This window comes from Oncorhynchus tshawytscha, linkage group LG04, assembly GCF_018296145.1.
Source record: "Oncorhynchus tshawytscha isolate Ot180627B linkage group LG04, Otsh_v2.0, whole genome shotgun sequence".
Lineage (NCBI taxonomy): Eukaryota > Metazoa > Chordata > Actinopteri > Salmoniformes > Salmonidae > Oncorhynchus > Oncorhynchus tshawytscha.
The window spans coordinates 9,657,878-9,684,083 of record NC_056432.1 but is presented as its reverse complement, the minus strand read 5'-3'; the positions used below and the strand labels follow the sequence as shown (position 1 = coordinate 9,684,083).

The 26,206-nt window shown below is 46.5% G+C and overlaps 1 protein-coding gene across 2 annotated transcripts in view; it reads left to right on the top strand.

Annotated features, from left to right (window-relative positions):
- Positions 1-26,206, top strand: part of LOC112248197 (netrin receptor UNC5C) — a 346,978-nt gene that overhangs the window by 238,342 nt on the left and 82,430 nt on the right. For both annotated transcript variants that reach the window (XM_042320299.1, XM_042320300.1), the window contains exon 5: positions 17,548-17,728. In XM_042320299.1, coding sequence (XP_042176233.1) covers positions 17,548-17,728 — 181 coding nt within the window. The remainder of the gene's footprint in view (positions 1-17,547; positions 17,729-26,206) is intronic.

Genomic DNA, 26,206 nt, shown 5'->3' with positions numbered 1-26,206 from the left:
CACTGAGTTCATTTGGTTCTAGTGACATAGAGTATCAGGTAAGCACTCACATACTCTCTCCAGACTGTTGGCCGGGTGTAGACGTGAATACCGGCGAGGTCTTGCGGGGAGGTAGAAAATGTAGACCGGCTGGTGCCACGCCAGTGCCCAGAGTAATAGTAGTGTTGCCTTCAATGCAAAGCAGCATTGCAGCAGTTTGTGGGGGTAGCACTAAAAGCCCCAACCCCCCCCCCCCTCACCTCTCTCTCCACCTAGCAGGGCCTTGTTGGCAGGCCCAGGTTCCAGGCGATGCCCTCCCTGCGGGGTCTGGCTGCAGGGGCCCCGGGCCCTCCTCCAGTCAGTCTCCCTGATTAGTGGTTAGCATTGGCTCCGTGACAACACAAGCCTCTCACAGTCTGGAATGCACAGCGATAATGGCTCTGTCAGCAAAGTTAACGCCAGAACAGCCGAGCCGGTGGCAAGTTTACAATGCCCCCACATTACACCACTAGCGCTCTCCTTTCTCAATCTAATTACGCAAAACAAAAATAATTTACATTGCATATAAGAGTACAATTGGTAGCACATTGCTAAAAAAGCAGTGGCTAAGTTTTGTTCCTGGTAGAAAGTGTTTTTCCACGAGGTCCTTGGCTACAGGCCAAGGTTCAGTGTTTTTAGTTGTGTGCACAACGTGTGCATCCTAAACAGTACCCTATTTCTCTATGTAGTACACTACTTTTGACTAGTGCCAAATTCGTTCATATAATGCACAGGGCCCAATATAATCCCCTGGAGATGCTGTAGTAAGCTGTGTGCTTTGGCTCGTTGGAGTGATTGTCAATGTTTTATCTGAAATCAAATCAAAGCTTTGTCAAAAAAACAAACAACAGTTACTAACATTATTATCTGAGATTATCAAGCAATCTCTTTTATTCCGACCTCCTATGCAACAGTAATTCACAAATGGCTCCACTAGACGGCAGCTCTGTCCAGGCAGTGCAACATTTTGATGTTAAATGTATTGGACTAGTAACCGGAAGGTTGCGAGTTCAAACCCCCGAGCTGACAAGGTAAAATCTGTTGTTCTGCCCCTGAACAGACAGTTAACCCACTGTTCCTAGGCTGTCATTGAAAATAAGAATTTGTTCTTAACTGACCTGCCTGGTTAAATAAAGGTAAAATAAATTAAAAATATGCTTGCAATTAGAATGATACTGTAAACCTAACTAGGCAATATTATTTCCAGTATTATCCTAATTCTAGGTGGATGTCAAAACCTTAAGCCTAACCTACCTGACACTATATCGTATGGTGCCACGTTATAATACCTTCCCTGGTGTAGGGTGAAGATGTTGATCTTGGGTCAGTTTGACATTCCCCCCACTATTGATTAAGGTTAAGACTGGGGGAGGGGAAGGCTGTTCCTAGATCTGTGCCTAGGAGCACATTCAGTTACTGGTCATTCTGAATTAAAATGTGTTCTGCACTGAAAAGCTCCTCTGTTCCATTCTATCTCTCCCTGTTCCGTTCAGTGATTCTGTCTAGACTGGTAGATTCTAATCGTGCTCTCTGGACACTAACATGGCGCTAGCCAGTTTATGGCACTTATCTGATTCTAGTGATAGAGAGACAGCATTGCACACTCCAACACAGAAACAACAGAAACAAGCCCCAGACGTTTATTTTGGCCCGCACACATAGTAAAAAGGTTGTACTAGCCCTGGAAATGACTTAAAACAAAGATCTTCTTGAAATGTCTCGTGGTTGAATAGTTTAAGGAAACTATCAATCAAAGAATTCAACTGGAAGCTTTTTATTCCATGGTTACGTTTGACCAAAGCTCACTAATTGTCAGTGTCTGATATGTGCATATCCCCTGGAGAGGAAGGGCAGGGTATAGGCAGAGCATTATATGATGCTTTAATTGTGTTTGGTTTGAGAACTAAGATGTAGCGTTATGTTTTCCTTTGTGGTGCAGAGGGTACATTCGTGAGTGGCTCCTTGAGCTAGAAGGGAGCAGGAATGAATGATGATAGAGTTTGGTTGGGCATCCCCCCCATTGAGAACCTCCCCATTCATTACCTCTGGAAGAGCTGTGAAAGACTGCAATTCAAATGTACTAGCTTACAAAATGTCTCCTGACATTTTTATTTTCATGTTTCCTCTCTCTCACTGCCCCTCAAATCTTTGGACATTGTTCTTAGATAAAGATGGGGTGAGGGGTGACATAGTATTATGGACTGTAGAGGAGCCGGTTGCCACGGAAGCAGACCAAGGCAGTTACTCAGGGTTTCCGGGATCCTGCCAGGTTGTCATGGACGACAGGCAAAGGGGATGCCTAGTCAGTTGCACAAGTGAATGCATTCAACTGCATTTAACCCAACCCCTCTGAATCAAGAGAGGTGTGGGGGGGCTGCCTTAATCGACATCCACGGTGCCCGGGGAGCAGTTGTTTTTGGGGGTTAACTGTCTTTAACTGACCTTTCGGTTACTGGCGCAACGCTCCGCTACCTGCCGCCCCATGGGACCACTATTGCATGGAGGAGGCAACCCTGCAAAGACAAAGGCCTGCATTAAATAACGCTATGCATTATAGAACAAACGATGTGCGTTTGTCCGAGAAACTATTTTAAAAAGCTTCAAAAATATATACATTTAAAATATATATATATATATCATATTGCTAAGCAACTACAATACATATGGTTGTCATCAGAGAGTGAAACCATGGATTGTCACATGATATGCTCCATCAAAACCAAGTGGCTCGTCTTCAATGTTCCCTGTTCAGTATGTGTGTGTTAATCCATACACACAGTGAAAGAATGAACTAAACAGAGAAGAGAATATCGCTATGGTTCATCCTGCTCATTTCAGTCAGCACGCTCCGGGAGGTGGTTTCCCCTAGGTACAGATCTAGGATCAGCTTCCCCTCCCCCAATCTTAACCTTAACCATTATTGGGGAAAATGCAAAACTGACCCAAGATCATTGTCAGTCAGCACTGCAGTGGGAGGTACCTCTCTAGTTCATTGTCTGGTAGTTAGTTCATTACACTGGCCAGGCCAGAGCTTGAGGAACCCAGCAGATGTTTATATACTCAGAGAAGATGCTCCAGACCCCGCAAGCACGGAGGAAGCCATGGTGTTCTTACCATCTGGCTGTCTATCTATCTGTTAGTCTGCTTTCCTAGCCTCTTACCCCCAAGTACAGACAGTCTGCGTCAACTCAACCATCTGGCTGTTGTTGTGCTTTCCTAGCCTCTTACCCCCAAGTACAGACAGTCTGCATCAACTCAACCATCTGTCTGTTATTCTGCTTTCAAATCAAATCAAATCAAATTTTATTTGTCACATACACATGGTTAGCCCCTTGTGCTTCTAGTTCCGACAATGCAGTAATAACAGAATCTAACTAACAATTCCAAAAAACTACTGTCTTATACACAGTGTAAGGGGATAAAGAATATGTACATAAGGATATATGAATGAGTGATGGTACAGAGCAGCATCAAGATACAGTAGATGATATCCATCTATGTCCAAGTGGCATAGTTAAAGTGGCTAGTGATACATGTATTACATAAGGATGCAGTCGATGATATAGAGTACAGTATCTACGTATGCATATGAGATGAATAATGTAGGGTAAGTAACATTATATAAGGTAGCATTGTTTAAAGTGGCAAGTGATATATTTACATCATTTCCCATCAATTCCCATTATTAAAGTCTGGAGTAGAGTCAGTGTCATTGACAGTGTGTTGGCAGTAGCCACTCAATGTTAGTGGTGGCTGTTTAACAGTCTGATGGCCTTGAGATAGAAGCTGTTTTTCAGTCTCTCGGTCCCAGCTTTGATGCACCTGTACTGACCTCGCCTTCTGGATGACAGCGGGGTGAACAGGCAGTGGCTCCTTGAATCTTTATCTTCCTGTAGTCTGGTTAGTCCTGGAGGGCAGGTAGTTTGCCCCGGTGATGCCCCTCACTACCCTCTGGAGAGCCTTACGGTTGAGGGCGGTGCAGTTGCCATACCAGGCGGTGATTCAGTCTGTACAGACAGTCTGCATCAACTCAACCATCTGTCTGTTATTCTGCTTTCCTAGCCTCTTACCCCCAAGTACAGACAGTCTGCGTCAACTCAACCATCTGGCTGTTATTCTGCTTTCCTAGCCTCTTACCCCCAAGTACAGACAGTCTGCGTCAACTCAACCATCTGGCTGTTATTCTGCTTTCCTAGCCTCTTACCCCCAAGTACAGACAGTCTGCGTCAACTCAACCATCTGTCTGTTAGTCTGCTTTCCTAGCCCCTTACCCCCAAGTACAGACTGTCTGCATCAACTCAACCATCTGTCTGTTATTCTGCTTTCCTAGCCCCTTACCCCCAAGTACAGACAGTCTGCGTCAACTCAACCATCTGTCTGTTAGTCTGCTTTCCTAGCCCCTTACCCCCAAGTACAGACAGTCTGCGTCAACTCAACCATCTGTCTGTTAGTCTGCTTTCCTAGCCCCTTACCCCCAAGTACAGACAGTCTGCGTCAACTCAACCATCTGTATGTTAGTCTGCTTTCCTAGCCCCTTACCCCCAAGTACAGACAGTCTGTCAACTCAACCATCTGTCTGTTAGTCAGCTTTCCTAGCCTCTTACCCCCAAGTACAGACAGTCTGCGTCAACTCAACCATCTGTCTGTTAGTCTGCTTTCCTAGCCCCTTACCCCCAAGTACAGACAGTCTGCGTCAACTCAACCATCTGTCTGTTAGTCTGCTTTCCTAGCCCCTTACCCCCAAGTACAGACAGTCTGCGTCAACTCAACCATCTGTCTGTTAGTCTGCTTTCCTAGCCCCTTACCCCCAAGTACAGACAGTCTGCATCAACTCAATCATCTGGCTGTGGGATTTCCAGCAGCATTGAAATGTTTAATTAAGTCACTGAAAGGTTGAATAAAGTTGTTTCTCACACATAAATAAAGACCAGGCTTGGTCTGCCTGTCTGCCTGTCTCTCTGTCTATCTATCTGTCCATTTATCTGCCTGTCTGCCTGTCTCTCTGTCTCTCTGTCTATCTATCTGTCCATTTATCTGCCTGTCTGCCTGTCTCTCTGTCTGTCTGTCTGTCTGTCTGTCTGTCTGTCTGTCTGTCTGTCTGTCTGTCTGTCTGTCTGTCTGTCTGTCTGTCTGTCTGTCTGTCTGTCTGTCTGTCTGTCTGTCTGTCTTTATCTGCTGTCTGCCTCTATCTGTCCATTTATCTGCCTGTCTGCCTGTCTGTCTGTCCATTTATCTGCCTGTCTGTCTGTCCATTTATCTGCCTGTCTCTCTGTCTCTCTGTCTATCTATCTGTCCATTTATCTGGCTGTCTGCCTGTCTCTCTGTCTATCTATCTGTCCATTTATCTGCCTGTCTGCCTGTCTCTCTGTCTATCTATCTGTCCATTTATCTGGCTGTCTGCCTGTCTGTCTGCCTGTCTCTCTGTCTATCTATCTGTCCATTTATCTGCCTGTCTGCCTGTCTCTCTGTCTATCTATCTGTCCATTTATCTGCCTGTCTGCCTGTCTCTCTGTCTATCTATCTGTCCATTTATCTGCCTGTCTGCCTGTCTCTCTGTCTATCTATCTATCTATCTGTCCATTTATCTGCCTGTCTCTATCTGTCTGTCTTCTGTCTATCTGTCTATCTGTCTATCTATCTATCTATCTATCTATCTATCTATCTATCTATCTATCTATCTATCTATCTATCTATCTATCTATCTATCTATCTATCTATCTATCTATCTATCTATCTATCTATCTATCTATCTATCTATCTATCTGTCTGTCTGTCTGTCTGTCTGTCTGTCTGTCTGTCTGTCTGTCTGTCTGTCTGTCTGTCTGTCTGTCTGTCTGTCTGTCTGTCTGTCTGTCTGTCTGTCTGTCCATTTATCTGCCTGTCTGCCTGTCTGTCTGTCCATTTATCTGCCTGTCTGCCTGTCTGTCTGTCCATTTATCTGCCTGTCTGCCTGTCTGTCTGTCCATTTATCTGCCTGTCTGTCTGTCCATTTATCTGCCTGTCTGTCTGTCCATTTATCTGCCTGTCTGTCTGTCCATTTATCTGCCTGTCTGTCTGTCCATTTATCTGCCTGTCTGTCTGTCCATTTATCTGCCTGTCTGTCTGTCCATTTATCTGCCTATCTGTCTGTCCATTTATCTGTCCATTTATCTGCCTATCTATCCATTTATCTGTCCATTTATCTGCCTGTCTATCTATCTATCTGTCCATTTATCTGCCTGTCTGCCTTTCTCTCTGTCTATCTATCTGTCCATTTATCTGCCTGTCTCTCTGTCTATCTATCTGTCTATCTATCTGTCTATTTATCTGCCTGTCTCTCTGTCTATCTATCTATCTGTCCATTTATCTGCCTGTCTCTCTGTCTATCTATCTATCTGTCCATTTATCTGCCTGTCTCTCTGTCTCTCTATCTGTCCATTTATCTGCCTGTCTCTCTGTCTCTCTGTCTATCTATCTGTCCATTTATCTGCCTGTCTCTCTGTCTCTCTGTCTATCTATCTGTCCATTTATCTGCCTGTCTGCCTGTCTCTCTGTCTATCTATCTGTCCATTTATCTGCCTGTCTGCCTGTCTCTCTGTCTATCTATCTGTCCATTTATCTGCCTGTCTGCCTGTCTCTCTGTCTATCTATCTGTCCATTTATCTGCCTGTCTCTCTGTCTCTCTGTCTATCTATCTGTCCATTTATCTGCCTGTCTGCCTTTCTCTCTGTCTATCTATCTGTCCATTTATCTGCCTGTCTCTCTGTCTATCTATCTGTCTATCTATCTGTCTATTTATCTGCCTGTCTCTCTGTCTATCTATCTATCTGTCCATTTATCTGCCTGTCTGCCTGTCTCTCTGTCTATCTATCTGTCCATTTATCTGTCTGTCTGCCTGTCTCTCTGTCTATCTATCTGTCCATTTATCTGTCTGTCTGCCTGTCTCTCTGTCTATCTATCTGTCCATTTATCTGCCTGTCTGCCTGTCTCTCTGTCTATCTATCTGTCCATTTATCTGCCTGTCTGCCTGTCTCTCTGTCTATCTATCTGTCCATGTATCTGTCTGTCTGCCTGTCTCTCTGTCTATCTATCTGTCCATTTATCTGCCTGTCTGCCTGTCTCTCTGTTTATCTATCTGTCTGCAGAAGCCATCAGCACAGGATGTGTGTGATCCATCTTTATGTGTTGAAGGGGACTGGTGTGGTGTCTGTCCTGCGCTGATGGCTTCTGCAGACAGATAGATAGACAGAGAGACAGGCAGACAGGCAGATAAATGGACAGATGGACAGATAGATAGGCAGGCAGACAGACAGGCAGAGAACACCCTTCAACACATAAAGACCTTCCGAGATGGATCGCACACACACAAAAACATTCACTCTGAATCCAACATGTATACGGCAACACTTCCTGAGCACTTGCAACGCAAAGGGTCATTGGTTCGATTGCCGCTGGGGTCACATATAAAATACAGTAAGCTCCAAATGTATTGGCACAGTGATAAATTGTTTGTTGTTTTGGCTCTGTACTCCAGCACTTTGGATTTGAAATGATACAATGACTATGAGGTTACAGTGCCGACTGTAAGGTTTCATTTGAGTCGCTTTGGATGACAGGGTCCTGCTAAATAGCATACATTATTAGTATGACTTCCTAACCTGCCAAACAGGCAATATGAGTGTTTTATTGTGCTGACCAAGCCATGGAAAACAGATTTGTTGTGGAGTTTTTTAACAGTTTAGTTTTCGAGAGTCAATTAAATAGGGTTAACCGTCAGCCCAGTTAGTTCAAAGCTTAACACGCTTTACTGCGGTTTCAACAGCTCCCTCTCTCGTAGCAAGTCAGCTGCAATATAGACACCTATTTTAATATCATTTCAAAGAGTAGTTTCCACCTAATATGTTACGCAAAATGTTGTTTTATCTGCAGTACTTCAAATATAATGGTGTGGTTATTTGCTTGCATGCTGTCGTCAGCCTCAGTCGAATGGCTTCCCCCGGACCGAAAGGCTGCAGTGGAAGAACACAGCGGCCATTTTGTCCTGTTAGGTCCCTCGGTGAACACAGAAATGTTCTCTGTCTCTCTCTCTCTCTCTCCCTCTCTCTCTCTCTCTCCCTCTCTCTCTCTCTCTCTCCCTCCCTCCCCTCTGTCTTTGTTGCCCTCTCTCACTCTTTCCTCTCTCTCTCTCTCTCTCTCCCTCTCTCCCTCTCCCTCCCTCCCTCTCTCTCTCTCTCTCTCTCTCTCTCTCTCCCCCTCCCTCTCTCTCTCTCTCTCTCTCCCTCCCTCCCCTCCCTCCCTCCCTCTCTCTCTCTCTCTCTCTCTCTCTCTCTCTCTCTCTCTCTCTCTCTCCCCTCCCTCTCCCTCTCCCTCCCTCTCTCTCTCTCTCTCTCTCTCTCTCTCTCTTTCTCTCACTGCCTCCCTCAGCCTCTGCAGCCAGTCAGGCTGTTGCAGCAGCATGGTGCAGGACTGGAGAAGAATAGTGTTGGATGTTAAAGTACTTAAGAGTATGTGAGTTCAGCAGTAAGCCAGTGTTCAATATGAGGAACCTCGCCATAAAAAAAAAAAAACATACGTACGCCTCATTCCCGCAGCGACCCCAAACCAGAGGGCTGGCCCTGAATATCTCCACCTGTCAATCATCTCAACATTTGAGTGTGTTTGGATGTTCTCCCTCTCTTCTTCAATCCCTGCCTCTCTTCCTCTCTCCCTCCAGGCCAGTAATGACATGACAGGGCGAGCCTAATGGATCCCCTCACAGTGAAGGGAAAGGCGGGGTGGGGTGATACCTAGTCAGTTGTCGTCCACATGTAACCCGACCACTCTGAACCAGAACTGTATCTGTGTTAGTATCAGTAGTTCTGCCTTCTTCTGGAGAAAGACAGTTATATTAACAGTTTTACACTGTTTACCACCAATCAAGCAACATTATGGACTAAACATTCAAATCCCGTTGCTGCAGGATTATTGTTCTGCAACAATACTGGTTAAATTAAGATGGGCCAGTTAGGTGAATAGCAGGATAATGCCTTGGGCCAGTTAGGTGAATAGCAGGATAATGCCTTGGGCCAGTTAGGTGAATAGCACGATAATGCCTTGGGCCAGTTAGGTGAATAGCAGGATAATGCCTTGGGCCAGTTAGGTGAATAGCAGGATAATGCCTTGGGCCAGTTAGGTGAATAGCAGGATAATGCCTTGGGCCAGTTAGGTGAATAGCAGGATAATGCCTTGGGCCAGTTAGGTGAATAGCAGGATAACGCCTTGGGCCAGTTAGGTGAATAGCAGGATAACGCCTTGGGCCAGTTAGGTGAATAGCAGGATAATGTCTTGGGCCAGTTAGGTGAATAGCAGGATAATGTCTTGGGCCAGTTAGGTGAATAACAGGATAATGCCTTGGGTCAGTTGGGTGAATAGCAGGATAATGCCTTGGGTCAGTTGGGTGAATAGCAGGATAATGCCTTGGGTCAGTTAGGTGAATGAGACTTGATTGGAATGGTGTGCTGTCTGTGTCGTTCACCTACAGTATAGGTTTTTTATGGTGTGAGAAACTCAGGCAGGCACGTGGATGGCATGATGACCCTGCCAGTCTGGCCAACCTTGGCTGGTAGAGTGGCCACTGGGCAGGGAAGCCCCCTAACAGCAGGCCCCTGGTTAGTGTAATCACATCCCCAGTGTGGGACAATGCACACATGGAGTCCCAAAACACACACACACACACAAATCAATCAATTCATCATTGCCCAAAAACTCCTGTGTGTGTATGTGTGTGTGCTTATATTGCATGTTTCTGACTTTGTCCCAAATCACCGCTATAGTCACAGTGTTGATTATAGTCACAGTGTTGATTATAGTCACAGTGTTGTTAATAGTCACAGTGTTGATTATAGTCACAGTGTTGTTTATAGTCACAGTGTTGATTATAGTCACAGTGTTGATTATAGTCACAGTGTTGATTATAGTCACAGTGTTGTTAATAGTCACAGTGTTGATTATAGTCACAGTGTTGTTTATAGTCACAGTGTTGATTATAGTCACAGTGTTGATTATAGTCACAGTGTTGATTATAGTCACAGTGTTGATTATAGTCACAGTGTTGTTTATAGTCACAGTGTTGATTATAGTCACAGTGTTGATTATAGTCACAGTGTTGTTTATAGTCACAGTGTTGATTATAGTCACAGTGTTGATTATAGTCACAGTGTTGATTATAGTCACAGTGTTGATTATAGTCACAGTGTTGATTATAGTCACAGTGTTGATTATAGTCACAGTGTTGATTATAGTCACAGCGTTGATTATAGTCACAGTGTTGTTTATAGTCACAGTGTTGTTTATAGTCACAGTGTTGATTATAGTCACAGTGTTGATTATAGTCACAGTGTTGATTATAGTCACAGTGTTGATTATAGTCACAGCGTTGATTATAGTCACAGTGTTGATTATAGTCACAGTGTTGTTTATAGTTACAGTGTTGATTATAGTCACAGTGTTGATTATAGTCACAGTGTTGATTATAGTCACAGTGTTGATTATAGTCACAGTGTTGATTATAGTCACAGTGTTCATTATAGCGACTGCATGTTGAATGCGGGAAATACTCTCCTTCCAAGGACCTTCGGGTCTTTGATGTCAACATAAAAGGATCATTCTGGCCAGTGGTCAAATAGTAATCAGATCATTTTGCTCCTTTCTGAAACATGGTTTAACTTCTGAACAGATTCCCTAACGTCCAGAAGGACGACACATGTAGATCCACTCTGACTTTGAATATGAGAGAGACAATGTACCTTTTGAGATTGTACCAACTAAAAACATTATGAAGCAATAATTGGCCATTACAACGGAACCTGTCAGAATTGCAACTGACAGCAAGACAATTTGCGTGGATGGGAGTCCTCAAAGCTGTTAAAATAATGTGTCTGAGGGAATAAGAGACATCTCTCATCTCAGACAAACTCTTTGATCAATTATAAACCTTTGGAAGTGAATTTAAGGAAGCAAACTACATGTTTGGAGTGTTACCAGAGCCTTCAGCAGTAAGTCATTCTTCCCCTTCCCTACTCTTATTTTTCTAACTCACACACACACACACACACACACACACACACACACACACACACACACACACACACACACACACACACACACACACACACACACACACACACACACACACACACACACACACACGCACACACACACTCACCAACACACACACACATATTTGTGGGCCTCCAGATTAAATTTCTATGAACTTTCCTTGATTGACTTTGAACGTAATGATTAGTCCCGTAATGGCCTTTGTTACTTGGTGTAATGAATGGCTTGATTAGTATTCTGCTTAGATGAATGAGGAAGATGAGACATGTGGAGGCTGAGTGGGTCTTGTGTCACTGGTCCTGTGGGTCCCTCACCCTCCCTGTGTTTATTTCCTGGAGCCAATTGTCTTTCAGTGTCAGGGAAGCGTCTGCGTCCCAAAAAGCACCCTAATACCTATATAGGGCTCTGGTCACATGTAGTGCACTATGTATGGAATGGGGACGCAACCATAAGCAGGAGACACAGAGCCACGGCGTATATATTATCTATTTTATTACACCGTCTCTCTCGCTCTCTCTCTCTCTCTCTCTCTCTCTCTCTCTCTCTCTCTCTCTCTCTTTGATCTCCCATTCTTTCTCCACTGTTCCTGCTGACAGGCAAGCTCGCGCTCTTGAAGCCTGGGCTGACATGTGGCAATTTCCCCCCTGTTAATGACAACAAATGTGCCAATTATGTTAATGACTCTCCCGATGCCAATCAGTCAATAATGAGCACCACGACCACATCTGTCTGGGGAGGAGTAGAGGCCTTGTGTCTGAGAGGAGGAGGAGGCGGGGTGGGGTCTGGTTTGTGTGTCTATGTTTTTGTGTCCATCTGTGTTAGGGACGAGTTTGAAGGGGTGGTAGAGGTGGAGGATGGTAGAGGTGGAGGGTGGAGGTTGGTAGAGGTGGAGGATGGTAGAGGTGGAGGGTGGTAGAGGTGGAGGATGGTAGAGGTGGAGGGTAGTAGAGATGGAGGGAGGGTGGTAGAGGTGGAGGATGGTAGAGGTGGAGGGTGGTAGAGGTGGAGGATGGTAGAGGTGGAGGGTAGTAGAGATGGAGGGAGGGTGGTAGAGATGGATGTTGGTAGAGGTGGAGGGTGGTAGAGGTGGAGGGTAGTAGAGATGGAGGGAGGGTGGTAGAGGTGGAGGATGGTAGAGGTGGAGGGTGGAGGTTGGTAGAGGTGGAGGGAGGTAGAGATGGAGGGTGGTAGAGATGGAGGGAGGGTGGTAGAGGTAGAGGGAGGGTGGTAGTGGTGGAGGGAGGGTGGTAGAGGTAGAGGGAGGGTGGTAGAGGTGGAGGGAGGGTGGTAGAGGTGGAGGGTGGTAGAGATGGAGGGTGGAGGAGGTGGAGGGTGGTAGAGGTGGAGGGAGGATGGTAGAGGTGGAGGATGGTAGAGGTGGAGGGTGGTAGAGTTGGATTTTGGTAGAGGTGGAGGGAGGATGGTAGAGGTGGAGGGTGGTAGAGGTGGATGGTGGTAGAGATGGATGGTGGTAGAGGTGGAGGGTGGGTGGTAGAGATGGATGGTGGTAGAGGTGGAGGGTGATAGAGGTGGAGGGTAGTAGAGATGGAGGGAGGGTGGTAGAGATGGATGTTGGTAGAGGTGGAGGGTGGTAGAGGTGGAGGGTAGTAGAGATGGAGGGAGGGTGGTAGAGATGGATGGTGGTAGAGGTGGAGGGTGATAGAGATGGATGGTGGTAGAGGTGGAGGGTGATAGAGATGGATGGTGGTAGAGGTGGAGGGTGATAGAGATGGATGGTGGTAGAGGTGGAGGGTGATAGAGATGGATGGTGGTAGAGGTGGAGGGTGATAGAGATGGATGGTGGTAGAGGTGGAGGGTGGTAGAGATGGATGGTGGTAGAGGTGGAGGGAGGGTGGTAGAGATGGATGTTGGTAGAGGTGGAGGGTGGTAGAGGTGGAGGGTGGTAGAGATGGATGGTGGTAGAGGTGGAGGGTGGTAGAGGTGGAGGGCGGTAGAGATGGAGGGAGGGTGGTAGAGATGGATGGTGGTAGAGGTGGAGGGTGGTAGAGGTGGAGGGTGGTAGAGATGGAGGGAGGGTAGTAGAGATGGAGGGTGGTAGAGGTGGAGGGTGGTAGAGATGGATGGAGGGTGGTAGAGATGGATGGTGGTAGAGGTGGAGGGCGGTAGAGATGGAGGGAGGGTGGTAGAGATGGAGGGAGGGTGGTAGAGATGGATGGTGGTAGAGGTGGAGGGCAGTAGAGATGGAGGGAGGGTGGTAGAGATGGATGGTGGTAGAGGTGGAGGGCAGTAGAGATGGAGGGAGGGTGGTAGAGATGGATGGTGGTAGAGGTGGAGGGCAGTAGAGATGGAGGGAGGGTGATAGAGATGGATGGTGGTAGAGGTGGAGGGTGGTAGAGATGGAGGGAGGGTGGTAGAGATGGAGGGAGGGTGGTAGAGATGGATGGTGGTAGAGGTGGAGGGCAGTAGAGATGGAGGGAGGGTGGTAGAGGTGGATGGTGGTAGAGGTGGAGGGTGTGTATGTGCTTACGTGTGTTCGTGTGTTTATCAGTGGCAGGCAATGCTCTGTCTCACAACATCATGGACAGTGAATTTCACAGCAGATTGCAGAGTCCCTGCCAGTGGTGTGTGACCAATCAAGGCACAGTGGGGTTTCAGGGGGGTGGAGTTGGCGACACGACTAGCTTTATTGTTGTTGTTATTATTATTCAGGTGGAGATGTTAACGCAGCCTATGGATTGGATTATTCCTATCTCATTTAACTAATCACGGGTAATGCACAATAATCATGATATTAACAGTCCAATGATTGAAAGAGCTACCACCTCGACTGTTGTTTAACAGTCAGGCAGATTGTTAATGGACCGCTGTTAAACCAACAGACAGGCTGGTGGGGGTGAATGATTGATTCTATGCTTCATTGGAGGGTTCTATCTGGAAATGTCAGGTGCTGTTCTCTTCCCAATGATATGTAATATATGAATGAAAGCGTAATGCATATTTGATAGTATTACATTATTCTGCCCCGTGATCTCCTAGGGTTTGTGGTGTCATGTCTTCTGCTCTAACTGAACCGATATGTTATACTAGGCTGTCATAGCCTAACGCTATGTACAGATTACAGAATGGCTTTTCATGGTCCGGGCTGGACCAGGCCAAGTACACAGGGCCATTCGAGGTGTGTTTAACGGTGTGTGTCTCAGAGAAAGACAGGGCGTCCTGGAGAGAGGAGGTTAGAATAACACACTCTGTGTCTCAGTGGGGGGCTGGTCTGATCCAATAAACCACTCTCCATCCCCCAGCTGTGACTAACGGCTAGACACACACACACACACACACACACACCGACGCGCACGCAGACACACACGCACACACACACACACACACACACACACACACACACACCACACACACACTGTGACCATCCCTCCCTCTGCCACAGCAGCTTTCTTTGTCTCAGCTCAGCATAGCCCACATCAAGACACCCGCTTCAAATTAATTCAGAATAATACTGGGAGTATTAGGATTGATAGGACTACAATTTACCACTGAACTAATGGTAAGGAATCACTAAGTCCATTGGTAAGGAATCACTAAGTCCATTGAATCACTAAGTCCATTGGTAAGGAATCACTAAGTCTATTGGTAAGGAATCACTTAGTCTATTTGGAAGGAATCACTTAGTCTATTGGTAAGGAATCACTTAGTCTATTGGTAAGGAATCACTTAGTCTATTGGTAAGGAATCACTTAGTCTATTGGTAAGGAATCACTTAGTCTATTGGTAAGGAATCACTTAGTCTATTGGTAAGGAATCACTAAGTCTATTGGTAAGGAATCACTTAGTCTATTGGTAAGGAATCACTAAGTCTAATGGTAAGGAATCACTAAGTCTATTGGTAAGGAATCAAGGAACAATTATCTCAGAGCTAAAGATGATCGTTATGATTTTTGGAAACTCACTGAAGAACAGTAATGTTGCTTAATTGTGTGCTGCTGTTGTAAAACAGCTTTTGATTACCCCTTATTTAACAGTACATTATATAGCAATGTCTGGTAGTGCGTGAGTGTTTGATGCGGTATCAACCTAAGCCAGATAAGGCATAGCTCTGTGAATCTTAATCACACAAAGCCGATTATTTGGCAGAGAAAACTATTTGTAGATCAGTGATTATGCACCTCATTTTGCTCAAGCTGATCCTCTCCAACGGACTCTGAAGTTGTAGCAAAAAAATGATCAATTAGGGGCAATTAAGGGACGTGTCAGATACACCGGATAGGTGCAGTAAAATATGCTGTTTTTAATTTTAAAAATTGTTGGTACGGCTCCCCAGGAGCAAAAATAAGGCCTTGCTCAAGGGCACAGACAGATTTTTCACCTTGTTGGCTCGGGTATTCGAACCAACAACCTGCAGCAAACCAAATGGTCAATGCTGGAAATTCCGGTCAAGGAAATAAATAAATAAAAACAACTGGCCCTACTTATATTGCAAGACTTTAACTTTGGCTTCAGCATGCTAGCAGGCATTAACCATTCTATAAACACACCCTCACTCTCTCTCCCTCTGCTTTCATTACTAATCTCCAAAGTGGTATCCCCACTGGGCTTTCGTCTCTTTTCTACCTCCCCTTGGTCTTCACACAAACACTTTCCAAACCGATGCCGGCGTGGTCTAGGGGTTTTGCTGATTTTGCACAGTGGGAAGTAGCCTGGAGCACTGATGAAGGAGTGGGGTGAAATGCACACCTGCATTATGGCGTTTGTTGATATTTGTGTCTGCGGTAGTAATGCCAAAAAGTAGCCGTTTTAAACTGGAAAACAACCCCCAAGATGATTTGAATGACTTCCAATATTTCTCTCGTTAAAATCCTACAGCGTAATCAAATGATTAGTCACATATTTAAATGACGTGCTGTGATGATTCTACAAATATATGTATATATCAGATTATGATTATTAATAAATGAGACTGATATTGACTAAAATGGCTCTCTGGCTTCACCTTCCTGAAATACACTCCATATAGTAGGAATAAAATATGGGATTTAGTGTTGCTGATGAAAAGAAAAGAAATAACCCAACTTTTTTCCTCCTAGCTCCAATGTTGGGTAGCGAACGGACCTAAAGGTGGTTTAGGGTATTATAGAGAGCTCAGACTCTGTCTCAGTAAGCCTGGGTCTCAGTCAAAAGCCTGTAGATCAGTTGCTCTGCCTCTGACTCCTGTCCCCTGCCTGCCTGCCTGCCTGCCTGCTTGCCTGCCTGCCTGCTTGCCTGCCTGCCTGCCTGCCTGCCTGCCTGCCTTCCTGCTTGCCTGCCTGCCTGCCTGCCTGCCTGCCTGCCTGCCTGCCTGCCTGCCTGCCTGCCTGCCACAGCTTTGTGGCACTGTACGGTGTCCATATTAGGATAAGTAAAACATAAATATAAATAACTAAATTGCTGAGATTTAGGCTGTCTATTATGAACACTGTATCATTGTTCTGTTAGCATGGGTTAGGCTGTCTATTATGAACACCGTAGCATTGTTCTGTTAGCATGGGTCAGTGCTACAATACACTGTGCTCATCTATCTACGTGTATGAATCATACTCTGCTCATTTTATCAGCTTTTGCTCCCCTGTCTGGTTTCTGGGTTACGTGAGGTTCTCTGTGTGTGTGTGTGTGTGTGTGTGTGTGTTGTGTGTCTTGCTCAGTTGAAGCACTGCTGGAATTTCCACTTGGCTCTTTCAGCTTTCATTTCAAGCCTTTAGTGTGAGACAGACAGTTAAAAGCAGACACTTATTTTCCCGATGAGGGCTAATAAGCTATCTCCTTCACACAGTTCCACACCCAAAATAATGACTCCCTCACACCTACTTCTGAGGTAGATGGGAAGGTTATGAACTCTGAACTCATCCTGAACATTCAATAGGCTGATCCTATAGCTGCTTGGACTGGACTTGATTATGATTTTCGACATCATTTTGATCATACAGCTTCATACAGAAAGCATGTCTCTTTGTCTGCACGTCTGTATGTTGTTGTTGTTGTTTCTGGCATGTCCTTGTCCTTTTCCTGTACAGCTGCATTGTCACTGTTGATAGAATGAATTCCCAAGGAGCCACCATGCAAGTCAGGCCAGACACTGCTCCCAGTGAGAGCAAGGAGGCGCTGTGAATTTTCCATCAGAGCAGAACTCATAAGGAAAAGCATGTGACGGTAACCTAAGAAAAACACAGAATCTCCCTTTCGATGTCTGAAAATTCCATTCCCCTAATGTGAAAGGGAAATTTTAAAAAAAAACAGTGCATTTGATAGGTCTTGACATTTACGGTGCATGCCGTAAACCTTTTGACAGGTTCAATATACGAGAACTGTGGCAGTAACTATGGCATTCAGGAAATGTGATTAGTATCATAAATGAAGCTAGCTTCCTCCTGTCCTCTCTTTCACCTGGATCTTACCTACCTCCCTCCTTCCTTCCCTTCTCACACAGTTTTCTCCTTGTGTCCATCTCAGGTTGAGTGGTTGAAGAACGAGGAGATCATTGACCCGGCTGATGACCGTAATTTCTACATCACCATTGACCACAACCTGATTATAAAGCAGGCCAGACTGTCGGACACAGCCAACTATACGTGCGTGGCCAAGAACATTGTTGCCAAGAGGAGAAGTACCACTGCTACTGTTATTGTCTATGGTGAGTAGACTGTGTCTCTATAGACACCTGTTGTATGGTGAGTAGACTGTGTCTCTATAGACACCTGTTGTATGGTCAGTAGACTGTGTCTACACCTGAGCCTGTGTGTATCAAGCATATCAGAGTGGGAATGCTGATCTAGGATCAGTCTTCCCTTTTAGATCATAATAAATAAGATAATATGGGCATGAGGAGGACCTGATCCTAGATCAGCATTCCTACGTTTTTTATTACAGGTCCTGATCTACAGTACATGGCCTCAGCTCTAATTAACTCTACCTCATTGATCCTCAATCTTAGCATCCTTCTCTCCCATCCCAAGATACGGTTGCAGAAACATTATGTACAAAATCTTTTACAAATACCACGAAACCCCCCCACATAATAACACAATTGGTTAGGAGACCATAAAGCGGCGGCCATCTCCTCCGGCGTCATTTTGAATAGGCCTCCTTCTCCATAACAGACAGTCATCTTTACCAAACCACTATCAATCAACATAACCAGATCATCATTCTGTAACACAGAGACATGGTCTGTGTCCCAGATGACAGCCGATTCCCTACATACAGATGTAGGGTCTTAATTTGATCACCCTGTTGCCAGAGACCTTGACTGCAATGCTGAACATTTTAAACTTGTATTTGAGGTTTGTAATTTCCACTTTGAAATTTCAGACAACCCTACAAAAATGCCCATTAATTATAGTCCACATAATGTTTCACATTTCCTGTTGCTGCAGCATTATTTTCTTGCTGTAGTAAACTGGCTCAAATTAAGATCCTACATCTGTAGTGCACAATAAATGGAATAGGGTGCCATTTGAGATGATACTATGCTATTTATCACCCAGACAGTCATACCTGTCCACAATGCCGAACACAGACCAACCGATAAACTGACAAACCAATTCATGTACATTTCCCCATAACCATAAACAACACTCATCGTCAGTCAACCATAGCACGCTTTCCCCCTAATCAGCACGATTAGCCAAGAAAACCTCCCTCTGCTCAATGTAATGAGCCTGCTCATCCAGCCAACATGCTCTCTGTAACATGCCTAATGTTCCCACCTGACCCTTACCAATTAAAACCCACCGATCCCGGGCCAGATCCTAAACGAGCCCGTGTGTGTGTGTTCCAAATGTCTGAGCACACAAGCCCAGGGTCCACAACAAAGAACCATGGCTATGTCCCAATTATCTCTCATTCCTCGCAAAGAGTGCTTTTTTCTTACTTTCCTTCCCTGATATGAAAGGAAAAGACTGGTATAAGAAATGTGGTGGAAATTCCCACTAGCCCATGCCTCTACCAATCAAATGGTTTTAGATTTGTGGGAAGTAGTGAATGAGTGCCGTAGCCATAGTGACCGAATGTATCTGAACGTCAGGTTGTATCTGCATAGAGAAGCATAATATCTTCATGTCCTATGTGTTTTACCCACAACACCACCATCACTTTACAGGAGCACATTGAACATCTTCTCTCTGTTATTCTCAGAGGACTTTTTTCAGAGGACCAGCACCAGTTCAGAGAGCTTTTTTCATTTCCCATTTCTACCAGACATCAGGCTCAACACGTGCTTCACTGCAGGCCACTCAACTACAACTACAATTCAAAATAACACCACAGCTGTCACCGCACCACACCACTACTGACACCACAGCACACCACTGCTGACACCACAGCACACCACTACTGACACCACAGCTGTCACCGCACCACACCACTACTGACACCACAGCACACCACTGCTGACACCACAGCACACCACTACTGACACCACAGCTGTCACCGCACCACACCACTGCTGACACCACAGCGGTCACCGCACCACACCACTACTGACACCACAGCACACCACTGCTGACACCACAGCACACCACTGCTGACACACAGCACACCACTGCTGACACCACAGCTGTCACCGCACCACACCACTGCTGACACCACAGCTGTCACCGCACCACACCACTACTGACACCACAGCGGTCACACCACACCACTGCTGACACCACAGCCACCGCACCACACCACTGCTGACACCGCACCACACCACTGCTGACACCACAGCTGTCACCGCACCACACCACTGCTGACACCACAGCTGTCACCGCACCACACCACTACTGACACCACAGCACACCACTGCTGACACCACAGCACACCACTGCTGACACCACAGCTGTCACCGCACCACACCACTGCTGACACCACAGCTGTCACCGCACCACACCACTACTGACACCACAGCGGTCACCGCACCACACCACTGCTGACACCACAGCTGACACCGCACCACACCACTGCTGACACCGCACCACACCACTGCTGACACCGCACCACACCACTGCTGACACCACAGCTGTCACCGCACCACACCACTACTGACACCACAGCTGTCACCGCACCACACCACTACTGACACCAGAGCTGTCACCGCACCACACCACTGCTGACACCACAGCTGTCACCGCACCACACCACTACTGACACCCCAGCTGTCACCGCACCACACCACTACTGACACCACAGCTGTCACCGCACCACGGGTTTAAACAGCTGAGGGATGGGCCTGGAGAAAAGTTATATTCTTCAAGAATCAATGGCAATATATCAATAATTTGAAATTCCAAAAATGGATTCACCAATTTCAGATTGCCCCTTAAATAGAGAACACTTTGGTTTGTATTTAATTTCCTACTGACAGACACATTCATTGAAAACCAACAGAATGAACTATTCAGCTAAACATGAATACACATTTAATATTTGTATGAAAGGAGAATCTTTAAGGTCCTATGTGGCTCAGTTGGTCGAGTGTGGCACTTGCAAAGCCAAAGGTTGTGGGTTTGATTCCCACTGGGGTAACCCATACCAAAACATGCATGTAACCATGACTACAAGTTGCTTTGGCTGAAAGTATCTGCTAAATGGCATATATTAATTAAGTCTTTGTCAAGCCGCTCTCTCCTGTAGGGCTTTTGTCACGTTGGAATTGTTGTCCATATGGTGCTCCACCCAGCGCCGGATTGTGTGGACTCTGTTTACTCTGCATTTTCTGAGAACTGAAAGAGTGTGATGGGAGGTTATTATAGCAGTGGGAAGTAGAGTTTGTTGCTGCAGAGTCTGAGGATGCGCTGCTAACTAATGAGTGCTGTAGGGATAGTGGAGTGAAGATAAACACAACGGAAAGCATCGGAGTGCGTGTGTGTGTTTCTGCGGGTTCGTGCGCGTGTGTGTGTGCATGTAAAAGGTGTGGGACTCCTGAGCTGCCGCGCGTTTAAACAGTCATTATCGCCGTTAGAAATGAGAGGGGGAGTAATGGAGGAAGCTTTGATGTCTGCTCAGCCTCTGATGACTTTGTTGGTATCCACCCTGTTCTCAGTCTCCATTGTTCCCTCTCTCCCTCGCTCTCTCTCTCCCTCTCTCCCTCGCTCTCTCTCTCCCTCTCTCCCTCGCTCTCTCTCTCCCTGTCTCTCTCCCTCTCTCCCTCGCTCTCTCTCCCTCGCTCTCTCTCTCCTCTGCCTCGCTCTCTCTCTCCCTGTCCTCTCTCTCCCCTCTCTCCCCTCTCTCCCTCGCTCTCTCTCTCCCTCCTCTCTCTCTCCCTCTGTCTCCAGTGTTCCCTCTCTCCCTTGCTCTCTCTCCCTCTCTCTCTGTCTCCAGTGTTCCCTCTCTCCCTCGCTCTCTCTCTCCCTCTCCCTCGCTCTCTCTCCCCTCTCCCTCGCTCTCTCTCTCCCTCTCCCCTCACTCTCTCTCTCCCTCACTCTCTCTCCCCTCTCTCCCTCGCTCTCTCTCTCCCTCTCTCCCTCTCTCCCTCTCTCCTCCCTCTCTCTCCCTCTCTGTCTCCCTCTCTCCCCTCTCCCTTGCTCCCTCTCTCTCCCTCTCTCCTCCCCCTCTCTCTCTCTCTCTCTCTCTCTCCCTCTCTCTCCATCTCCAGTGTTCCCTCTCTCCCTCTCTCTCTCCTCTCTCTCTGTCTCCAGTGTTCCCTCTCTCCCTCGCTCTCTCTCTCCCCCTCTCTCTCTCGCTCTCTCTCCCCTCTCTCCAGTCAGTGTTCTCTCTCCCTCTCTCTCTCTCTCCCTCTCTCCCCTTCCTCTCTCTCTCCCTCTCTCCCTCTCTGTCTCCCCTCACTCTCTCTGTCTCCCTCTCTCCCTTGCTCCCTCTCTCCCTCGCTCTCTCTCTCCCCCTCTCTCTCTCTCTCTCCCTCTCTCCCTCTCCCTCTGTCTCCATCTCCCCTTGTTCCCTCTCTCCCTCTCTCTCCTCTCTCTCTCTCTCCCTCTCTCTCTCTCTCCCTCTCTCCATCTCCAGTGTTCCCTCTCTCCCTCTCCCTCTCTCTCTCTCCCTCTCCAGTGTTCCCTCGCTCTCTCGCTCCCTCTCTCTCCGTCTCCAGTGTTCCCTCTCTCCCTCGCTCTCTCTCCCTCTCTCTCCGTCTCCAGTGTTCCCTCTCTCCCTCGCTCTCTCTCTCTCTCTTCCTCGCTCTCTCTTTCTGTCTTTGACACGGCAAATGAAGGGATAGAAATGACAGAAGGCTTTTTGACAAAATGGGGAGAGGGAGAGTTTCTTCACATGATTAATCCTTAAATCCTCCCAAATATCAAATACTGTACCAAACACTGTTCCATGTGAGCGTAAACAAACACACACCTGCATGGGCACACAAATCAAATCAAATTGTGTTTGTGTCATGCGCCGAATACAACAGGTGTAAACCTTACTGTGAAATGCTTACTTACAAGCCCTTAACCAAAAATGCAGTGCAAGAAATAGAGTTAATAAAATATTTACAAAATAAACTAAAGTTTAAAAAAGTCTAATCAATCAAAAAAGTAACACAATAAATGTATATAACAACAACGAGGCTCTATACAGGGGGTACCTGGTCAATGTGGAGACTATATACAGGGGGTACCTGGCCAACGTGGAGACTTTGTACAGGGGGTACCTGGCCAACGTGGAGACTATATACAGGGGGTACCTGGTCAACGTGGAGACTATATACAGGGGGTACCTGGTCAACGTGGAGACTATATACAGAGGGTACCTGGGGGTCCTGGTCAACGTGGAGACTATATACAGGGGTACCTGGTCAACTATATACAGGAGACTATATGCAGGGGGTACCTGTCGGCCAACGGAGGTACCTGGTGGAGACTATATACAGGGGTACCTGGTCAACGTGGAGACTATATACAGGGGTACCTGGTCAACGTGGAGACTATAAACAGAGGGTACCTGGTCAACGTGGAGACTATATACAGGGGGTACCTGGTCAATGTGGAGACTATATACAGGGGGTACCTGGTCAACGTGGAGACTATATACAGGGGGTACCTGTACAAACTCAATGTGGAGACTATATACAGGAGGTACCTGTACAGAGTCAATGTGGAGACTATATTGACCAGGGGGTACCTGGTCACCTATATACAGTACCTGGTCACTGTGGAGACTCTTCACTGAGTCAATGAGACTATATGCAGGAGGTACCTGTACCTCACTGTAGAGTCTCCATATACATAAAGACTATAAAGAAGGGGTCCCTGGTCAATGTGGAGACTATATACAGGGGTAAGGGTACCGAGTCAATGTGGAGACTATATACAGGGGTAAGGATACCGAGTCAATGTGGAGACTATATACAGGGGTAAGGGTACCGAGTCAATGTGGAGACTATATACAGGGGTAAGGGTATATACAGGGGGTACCTGGTCAATGAGTCAATGTGGAGACTATATACAGGGGTAAGGGTAAAGAAGGGGTCCCTGAGTCAATGTGGAGACTATATACAGGGGTAAGGGTACCGAGTCAATGTGGAGACTATATACAGGGGTAAGGGTACTGAGTCAATGCGGAGACTATATACAGGGGTAAGGGTACCGAGTCAATGTGGAGACTATATACAGGGGTAAGGGTACCGAGTCAATGTGCGGGAGTACAGGTTAGTCGAGATCATTTGTAAAGCGACTATGATAATAAACAGCAAGAAGCAGCAGTATAAAAACAAAAGGGGGGGCTCAATGTAAATAGTCCAGACAGTATTTTGATAACTTTAGTAACTTTAGTTGTTCAGCAGTATTATGGCTTGGGGGTGTTAAGGAGCCTTTTGGTCCTAGACTTGGCACTCTGGTACCACATGTGGTAGCAGAGAGAACAGTCTTTGACTTGGGTGTCTGCAGTCTTTGACAATTTTGTGGGCCTGCCTAGTATATAGGTCCTGGGGGTCAGGGAGCTTGGCCCCAGTGATGTACTGGGCCATACGCATTACCCTCTGTAGCGCCTTAAGGTCAGATGCCGAGTAGTTGCCATACCAGGTGGTAATGCAACCGGTCAGGATGCTCTCGATGGTTAAGCTGTAGAAGTTTTTCAGGATCTGGGGACCCATGCCAAATCTCTTCAGTCTCCTGAGGGGTGAAATGTGTTGTCGTGCCCTCTTCACGATTGTCTTTTTGTTTTTGGACCATGATAGTTTGTTGGTGATGTGGACACCAAGGAACTTGAAACTCTCGACCCGCTCCACTTCAGTCCAATCGATGTTAATGGGGACCTGTTCGGCCCCCCTTTTCTTATAGTCCACGGTCAGCTCCTTTGTCTTGCTCACATTGAGAGAGAGGTTGTATTCCTGGCACCACACTGCCAGCTCTCTGACCTCCTCCCTATAGGCTGTCTCATCATTGTCGGTGCTCAAGCCTACCACTGTTGTGTCGTCAGCAAAGTTAATGAGGGTGTTGGAGTCGTGCTTGGCCACGCAGTCAAGGGTGAACAGGGTGTACAGGAGCACGCACCACTAAGGGGCCCCAGTCTTGAGGATCAGCATAGCAGATGTGTTGTTGACTACCCTTACCACCTGCGGATGGCCCGTCAGGAAGTCCAGGATCCTGTTGCAGAGGGAGGTGTGGGTCTAGTGTTTCTGGCATAATGGTGTTGATGTTAGCCATGACCAGCCTTTTAAAGCACTTTATGGCTACCGACGTGAGTGCTACGGGGCGGTAATCATTTAGGCAGGTTACCTTGGAGTTCTTGGGTACTGGGACTATGGTGGTCTGTTTGAAACATGTAGGTATTACAGACTCGGTCAGGAAGAGGTTGAAAATGTCAGTGAAGACACTTGCCAGTTGGTCCACTCTTGCTTTGAGTACATGTCCTGGTAATCCGTCTGGCCCCGCAGCTTGGTGAATGTTGACCTGCTGGGTTTCCCTTTGTAGTCCGGAATAGTTTCAAGCCCTGCCACACCCGATGAGCGTCAGGGCCGGTGTAGTAGGATTCAGTCTTAGTCCTGTATTGTCGCTTTACCTGTTTGATGGATTTCTTATAAATGTCCTGATTAGTGTCCCGCTGCTTGAAAGCGGCATCTCTAGCCTTTAGCTCGGTGTGGATGTGGGGTATGTACATATGGTCACTGTGGGGATGATGTTGTCGATGCACTTATTGATGAAACCGGTGACTGAGGTGGTATACTCCTCAATGCCATTGGATGAATCACGGAACATATTCCAGTCTGTGCTAGCAAAAGTCCTGTATCGTAGCATCCGCGTCATCTGACCACTTCTGCATTGAGCGAGTCACTGATACTTCCTGCTTTAGTTTTTGCTTGTAAGCAGGAATCAGTGGGATATAATTATGGTCAGATTTGCCAAATGGAGGGCGAGGGAGAGCTTTGTACACGTCTTTGTGTGTGGAGTGAAGGTGGTCTAGAATTGTCTTTTTCATGTGACATGCTGGTAGAAACGAGGTAAAACGGATTTAAGTCTGCCTGCTTTAAAGTCCCCGTCCACTAGGAGCGCCGCTTCTGGATGAGCATTTTCTTGTTTGCTTATGGCCTTATACAGCTGGTTGAGTGCAGTATTAGTACCAGCATCAGTTTATGGTGGTAAATAGACGGCTACGAATAATATAGATGTGAACTCTCCTGGTAGATAGTGTGGTCTACAGCTTTTCATGAGGTTATACCTCAGGCGACCAACCCCTCGAGACTTCTTTAATATTAGACATCGCTCACCAGACATTATTGACAAATAGACACACACCCCCGCCCCTCATCTTACCAGCTGCTCTGTCCTGCTGAAAAAAATGGAAAAGCCAGCCAGCTCTATATTATCCGTGTCGTTGTTCAGCCAAGTTTCAGTGAAACATAAGATATTACAGTTTTTAATGTCCCATTGGCAGGATAGTCTTAATCGTAGATTGTCCAGTTTGTTTTCCAATGATTGCACATTGGCCAATAAGGGTAGGCAGGCATCCAGGAGTCACCTCTTCACTGTTCACTGCCTTCTAGGCACAGTTCCTCTGTCCACTTTCTGTGTTCTTTTGTCCATCTTAATCTTTTATTTTTATTGGACAGTCTGAGATATGGCTTTTTCTTTGCAACTCTGCCTATATGGCGGCATCCCGGAGTCGCCTCTTCACTGTTGACATTGAGACTGGTGTTTTGCTGGTACTATTCAATGAAACTGCCAGTTGAGGACTTGTGAGGCGTCTG